The sequence below is a fragment of the Megascapheus bottae genome, chromosome 10 (genome assembly GCF_031878675.1).
Source record: "Megascapheus bottae isolate mThoBot1 chromosome 10, mThoBot2.hap1, whole genome shotgun sequence".
Taxonomy (NCBI): domain Eukaryota; kingdom Metazoa; phylum Chordata; class Mammalia; order Rodentia; family Geomyidae; genus Megascapheus; species Megascapheus bottae.
The window spans coordinates 40,320,740-40,328,397 of record NC_143518.1 but is presented as its reverse complement, the minus strand read 5'-3'; the positions used below and the strand labels follow the sequence as shown (position 1 = coordinate 40,328,397).

Below are 7,658 nucleotides of genomic sequence, written 5' to 3'. Positions count from 1 at the left end.
CCCCTATCCTTTTCAGGTTAGACTACAGCACTGGCTTTATCCCCACTTGAGGGAGGGTGCGGAATCCGCGTGCCAGTTTGCGCCCTCAGGTGGCAGACACCGGTATGTCCCTCTTCTAGGGGACAATGCCACACATCCCCAAAGCTGGCTGGCTAGTCAGGGTGTCAGATCCAGGGCAGGCCCTTAGGGACCCTTGTGGTGTGCAAGCATCCTTGGGAGAAGGTGGACAGCAGAGGACGCATGTCTAGGAAAGACACCAGATGCCTGCTCCTAGATTCTGACCCCTGGTGACTAACTCGTACCCTCTTGAACTCCATCTCCCCCACCCTAGGTCCCGCTCGCCCACCCACACCAGGACCATGTGTGACCAGCAGCAATGTTGCCTGCAGATGCCCCAGTGCTGCGTCAAGGGTTCCTCCTTCGGCCCCTCCCAATTCTCCAGTGCCAATGGCCAGGTGGTGGTCCAAGCCCCTTGTGAGATGCGAATTGTGGAATGCCCCGCACCGTGCCCAGTTCAAGTTTCCCAGGCTCCATGCCAGTCGACGACCACCCAGGTGAAAGGCCAGGCTCCATGCAAGACCAAAACCACTCAAGTCAAGGGCCAGGCTCCATGCAAATCTAAGACCATCACCCAGGCAAAGGGCCAGGCCCCTTGCCAGAATCAAGTCTCCTGTGTGCAGTGCCAGGCTCCATGCCAGCCTACAGTTTCCTACGTGCAGTACGAAGTCCCGCAGCCCGTGCAGACTTGCTATTTGGAGTGCGCTCCAGTTTACTACACGGAAACTCGTTACGTGGAGTGCCCGGTCCAGACCTACCCCGTCCACACCTACGTGTCGGGTCCAGCTCCGCAGGCGGGCCCCACTTATGTACAGTGCTCCCCCATGGGCCAGGCTCCGGGGAGCTTCTCCAGCCAGGGTCCGTACGGGGGCTCCTACGGGAGCTGCGCTCCCCAGATCCCATCCCGGGCTTCCTACAGCAGCTGCGCGCCCCAGCGCCAGTCCCGGCCCTCCTACCACAGCTGCGAACCCCAGTTCCAGTCCCGGCCCTCCTACAGCAGCTGCGAACCCCAGTTCCAGTCTCGGCCCTCCTACAGCAGCTGCGCGCCCCAGCGCCAGGCCCGGCCCTCCTACAGCAGCTTCGAACCCCAGTTCCAGTCCCGGCCCTCCTACAGCAGCTGCGCGCCCCAGCGCCCATCTCGACCTTCTTTTAGCACCTGTGCACCCCAATACCAGAGCCAGGGCTCCTACGGGAGCTTCAGCGGGCAGCGTCGGTCTCAGAGCACCGGCCGATGCCTCCCGGCTCCCCGCAGGCTGCAGCCTCCCTACCGCAGCTGCTCCCCGCCGCCACGACGCCCCCAGCCGGGCTACGGCAGCTGCCAGGCTCCACGCTTCTCTTCCGGTTGCCCCGCCAACTACTGCACCCCCCCGCGGCGCTCCGAGCCCATCTACGGCAGCCACTGCGCCCCCCGGGGCCGCGCATCCTGCGCGCCGCGCAGCGGGCCCCGATGCCGGGTGGAGATCTCCTCGCCCTGCTGCCCCCGCCAGGTGCCCCCGGCGCGCTGCCCCGTGCAGATCCCGCCCTTCCGAGGCTCCACCCGGAGCTGCGCCCCGCCGCCCGCCGGCGGCGCCTCCTGTCCGGACCTCCGGCCCCGCCCGCTCCCCCGCTCCTGCCCCCCGCCGCCGCGGCCGCCGCGCGGGGACCCCTGCCCACTGCCCGCCCCTCGGCCCTGTCCGCCCCCGAGACGCTTCTCGGAGCCCAACCTGTGTCCCGAGCCCTGCCCCGCTCCACGGCCGCGCCCCGCGCGCTGTGAGAGCCCGGAGCCGCCGCGCACCTGCCCACAGCCCTGCGAGCGCCCGGAGCCCCGCTCCCCGACCCGGCCCATTCCGCTCCCCGCGCCGCCCTGCGCCAGCCCCGAGCCCTGCGGAGGGCAGCCCGCCCGCTGCCCCAGCCCCGGCTACCCCGGAGACCTGGGCTGCCACGAGTCCGAGCCGTGCCGCCTGGACACCGAGGGCCCCGGCTCCTACGGCTTCGGCCAGGGACCGGAGGGCGGCTCTGGCTGCGGATGCGGTGACTTCTTCCCGGAGCCACGGGGCCCTGGGGGCTGTGGAGACCAAGGCGGCAGCTGCTCGGGAGTGAAAGGCGGCGGGGGTTACGCCGGAGTCAAGAGTGCTTACTTTTAATGGCGCCCCCACCCCTTCCTCCGGTTCTGAAACGCTCACTCGACGGCTCCCCTTCCAGCAGCCCAGGGGCCCGGAGCGACCTCCTTTACTTCTCTGCCCAGAGAGAGGCCCGCGGCGGCCTGCCGGTGACGCCTGGACCCCTTCGCCTAGCGCTCAGTCCGGGACGCCTGGACGCCCAGCCCAGCTTGGCGTTCCCTGGGTGTCTTTCCTTTCCTCCAAGGTTCTGCCCGCTCTCCTGCGCCCTGGATTATTTCTCCCCAGTTCCCACGTATTTAAAATCCAGCCCATGATTCGCTACCTTTTCCTTGGAACCTGGTTTGTGTTTGTGTTTTGTTGCTGTGTTTGCTTTCAGGAGTCGGTGATGACCTAGAATTCATGACATCAATTTGCACACCCATCCTGCGAGGGCTTGGCGACATGGCTGGCTTTGTTGCTTCACTTTTCAGGCGTGTCTGCCTGATGTGCCCATCAACATGGATCAGAGAATTCCTAAATTTTTGTGCCTGCCTTGAGCCAAGTTCTTTCTGGATGACCAACTGTAGGAACTTAAGCAAAAGGAGATGTGTGACAATAAACACATGATATATTCACAGCCTGAGGAATGCCTGCTCTTTATTCCTTCCTGACTTGATGGTGTGTGTGTGTGTGTGTGTGTGTGTGTGTGTGTGTGTGTGTGTGTGTGTGTGTGTGGTGTACTGGGGACTGAATTCAGGACCTTGCACTTGCTCAGCAAGTGCTTTCCCATTTGGGACATACTCAATCTGAGTTGTTTTTTTTTTTTTTTAATTGTGGTAAAATGCATGTAATGTAAAATTGGCCATTTAGCCATCTTTTGTGTGTAGTTGAGTGGAATGATTGTGCCGCCCTCACTGCTGCCCATCTACAAAATTCTTCTTATCTGGGAGAACACAATCAGCACTTAATAAACAATAACATTGAATCCCCTTCCTTCCTCTAAACCTCTCAAAGCTGTCATTCCACTTTCTAGCTCTGTAAATTTGACTGCACTGTTCTTATGTCTGCAGGTTTGTCGTGTTATGACTGGCCTATTTCACTCATCATACTATTCTCCAGGCTCATCTTTGTTGTGGCCTATGACTTCGCATTTGTTCTTTTCTAGGACACTTAATATTCCATTGCATGTGTGTGCACGCACCACACTTTATTAGTCAGCAGTGAATGGGTAGATACTTGGCCTCCCGCAGTTTGGCTAGAGTTAATACTGGAAAAACAGAGCTGGTTATGAGAAAAGAGGCATTTCTTCTGATAAGCAGAACCACGGACCACAGAGGTCATTTATTAGGACAAGAACATTTGTGGCCAGCACTGCTCTGGGAGAAGAGACACTCATTATCTGGCTAAGCAGTCTCCATATGCAGAGTAAGTAGGTACTGGTAGGATGAAGGAGTCTTCAAGTGTGCTTGAACCCTAATACCTGCCCCTCCCTCCCCCCCCCCACATGGCCTGATGCTCCTCCAATCCCATGGGGCCTGCTTCCATGCCATTTCAGCAGCTAGAGACAAATACTTTGCATTAAAAGGGTACTCAAGAGCATGTGTGTCTGCCCATCCCTTTGTAGGTTTTGTGTACATTTGTGTGTTCATCTGTGTGCTTTCAAAGCTTAAAATCTTATTTTATTTTCAGTACTGGGAATTGAATTGAGGATCTTTTGCGTGCAAGGCGGGAGCTGCAGCACTTGACTATGCTTCCAGCTCCTTTTTGCATTTAAGTTGGTGCATGTATATACACACACACACACACACACACACACACACACACACACACATCTATATAGATGGACTAACCTGCTCTGTGATCTTCCTATTTATGCTTCCACTGGGGGTATGCAACATTGCCACCTGCCATTGGTTGAGATGGGGTTTTCACAGACTTATATTGGCCCAAGCTGATTGTGAACTGTAATCTTCCAGTTTTTACTTCTCAGGTAGCAAGATTTGGAGTGATTGCATCTATGTGCCACAGCTTAAAACTTTTTTTGGGGGGGGGGCCAGTCCTTGAGCTCAGGGCCTGAGCACTGTCCTTGGACTTTCTCAAGGCTAGAGCTCTACCACTTGAGCCTCAGCACCACTTCCAGCTTTTTTCTATGTATGTGGTACCGAGGAATCGAACCCGGGTCTTCGTGCATGCTAGGCAAGCAACTCAACCACTAGGCCAAACTCCTGGTCCCTACAGCTTAAAACTTTTAAAACACATTTGACCATTGAGGCTGTGATTCCAGGAACATTTCATAGGATCCCACCAACCCTCAACACTAGATTTCATGACCCTTGCTGGTTGTCTCTTCTCTGCACCATCCAGCATTTTCCTGATGACTTTTTTCTCTGCTCCCTGTCTTTACCTTCTACACAAACCAACGGAACAAAATATATAGTGTCTACAGGACACTATAGGACTTAGGACTCAAAAGTACAAATAAGACCTTTATAAAGTCCTTTATAATACTCAGAGACCTGCTGGGGAGACTTGCCCTTGAACCTCACATTACTGTGAGGCTGCTAACAGGTGGCAGAGGGTTTTCTTTTGGGAGAGTTTGATGGCCAGATGGCCGTGGATGCTTTGGTCAAGCTCCAAACAGTGCAAGGCAAACATCAGGTCAGATCTAGAATGAATAAAAGATGGGTAGACAAGCTCAGGTACCTTGGTGAGCAATGAGTTAAAGGACAGTGAAGCAAGCAGCTGTCAGGAATGCTCATCAGCATACTCACTGGACACCGCCCAATCAGGTGGCCTGTGTTACTGTTACAGTTCCCTAGATCAGCCAGAGGGAGACAAAATGCCAGAGAGAGGCTTTTTAGCTAGTCAGAAATACTACTTAGGCTTAACTTCGGATAGAATCTTCATCACCCAAAGGGATGCTGACCTGACCCAGCCTGAATTACATAGCTGGGCTGAGCAATTAATTAATTAATTAATCACTCATTTTTACATACCACACAAGCATTCTCCAGAGGTTTATTTTGTTTACTCACGAGCACAGGAACCATTTTCAATGAACATAGTCTTAAGCCCCTCAAATAAAAGGAAAGATTTTTTTTTTCAAAATAATGCAAGACACAACTAAAAATGGATTCTTAGCCTTAGGTCTATATTTTGGTATTTTGTTTTTGTTTTTATTTTGCCAGTCCTGGGCTTGAGCTCAGGACCTGAGCACTGTCCTTGGACTTTCTCAAGGCTAGAGCTCTACCACTTGAGCCTCAGCATCACTTCCAGCTTTTTTCTATGTATGTGTTGCCAAGGAATCGAACCTGAGTCTTCGTGCATGCTAGGCAAGCACTTAACCACTAGGCCAACTCCTGGCCCTATATTGGTATTTTGATATTTAGGGAGAGATTATTTTTCTTCTCTCTGTGGAATGATATCTGGCTGATGGTACAGTTTTTAATAACATCCTTTGCTTTTACATCTAGACAGCAATAGACAGCAATAGTTTTGATGGCCAAATGTGACTTTAAATGATCAAATATTCTTTTTCAAGGTGAAGATGAGGGGAGAGGGTACTAAGTCCAACCCCTTCTCTCTCAGTTTAAAGGAAAGAAACTCAGACCATACACACACACACACACACACACACACACACACACACACACACACACCTTCAGGCTGTACCTAATACAAAATAGTGATGTCTTTCCCTTGCCATTCCAACTAACCCACTTCACTGGCAGGTCCTGTTGTGGTGTATGTACTAGTGGGAGGGGAAACCAAGCAGGTGAATATAATAAAAATACTTTCGTACAAGTGTGAAAACTAAACAGTGAAGCTCTGAAATTGGTTTAGGAAGAGGAGGGAGTGGACGAAGTGATGGGCGGGGGGTTGAATCTGATCAAAGTAATGGTATGGAATCAAATGAAACCCTTCTGTATAATTAATTGATGATAATAACAATGTGGGATAAAAAGAATTTCTGTTGCTTCCCATTCCTGCAACACTTGGTGATATCAGATGTTTTACAACTGTCCAATGCTGAACACAAAATGCTGTCATGTATTGTCTAGTTTTTGGACTTATGCAAGGTTCTCAGAAGAAACATGTGTGTATCGCTTATGTATTTTCCTACCATTTAAAATGTCATCTTTAGTTTTAATCTTCTGTGATGTTCCAAGTTATGTAGGAATTCCTTGTATTCAAGGAACTTACTGAACTCTTGCTATTTCTAATTTGTTACTGGAACATATTTAAGCATATGTTTTCCCTTAGCATTCCCTTAGCTCCTTAGATTAAATTTCTAGGTGTTCAAACACTGGAAAAGGCTACACTCATCTTAAATTTTAATTCATCTTAGATTTTAATTCATTTGAATACCATTCAATGTGTTGGGTGAATGAGTTGTCATAAAGAATAATTATGACAATTTATTTTCTCACACACAAAGCATGGGTGCCCTAGTGTATACACCCAACACTAAGAAGTTTTTGTTATTTTAAATTAAAAAATCAGTTAATGAAGGGCATACTAAATCCACTAGCACAATGATGTTCATTGCACACTATTTGCCATAGCAAAGATACGGAACCAAACCAGATGCCCCTCAGTTGATGAGTGGATCAACAAGATATGGTATTTGTACACAATGGAATTCTATGCTGCCGTCAGAAAGAATGACATCGCCCCATTTGTAAGGAAATGGAAAGACTTAGAAAAAAATCATATTAAGTGAAGTAAGCCAGACTCAAAGGAACATAGGCTCAATGGTTTCCCTCATTTGTCATAATCAGTTAGAAACCTTGGGCTCTCCTAGAAGAGATTTACAATAGAACAAAATCTAGAGACACTAAACAGTACAACACTAAATGTAAGGCCCTCCAGGATAAGGAAACAAAAGCCATATAATGAGTGACTGTTGTCCTTAATGTACTATGTTATTGTTAGGTCTGCCTGGGAGAAATGATTCCTTCCCTTGGCATTCTGTGCCCCCTGGAAATTCCCGCCCAGACTGTAACCCTAGCAACTGTCATGTTTCCCAGTGGGAGGCCCCCTGTCTGGAGTATTTCCTCATCCTCTGAGGTCACGTCTGCTTCCGCTGTCCCCCCTATATAATGTCTCACTTCTGGACATAAGTCTCTCTTTTTCTTCCACCTGACTCCATCTTGTGCGGCTGTAGGTCTGTTTTCTCTCTTTCTCTCTCTCAATAAACCTTCGTCTCTTAAACTGAGTGGAGTTTCCTTTCAACAAGCCTTACAGTTATCTCTCATCTCTTTTGCCATTCCTTGGTTATCTCATATTGTTACAATTTTTCACCTTGTTATCTGATATATTTTGTATGTGCTTAATTGGTTATTTGAAATTGGATAGGGAAAGGGGGGGAATCAAGATATGCAGAGGGAGGGTGGAAGGGAAATGGGGACCATGTCATGAGAAAGGGTATCAATGTTTGTGAAGTTATGCACCTTCTATCTGGTGAATATACTGTAATCCTTCTATTAATCACAATAAAATATTATTTATAAAAAATCAGTT

General features: G+C 50.1%; 1 protein-coding gene across 1 annotated transcript; it reads left to right on the top strand.

The window, feature by feature from the left end:
- The first annotated feature begins 359 nt into the window (after positions 1 to 359).
- On the top strand, positions 360 to 2,180 carry Kprp (keratinocyte proline rich protein). The gene has a single exon (XM_090339888.1). The coding sequence runs from the start codon at positions 360 to 362 to the stop codon at positions 2,178 to 2,180; it is 1,821 nt and encodes a 606-aa protein (XP_090196014.1).
- Positions 2,181 to 7,658: the final 5,478 nt, after the last annotated feature.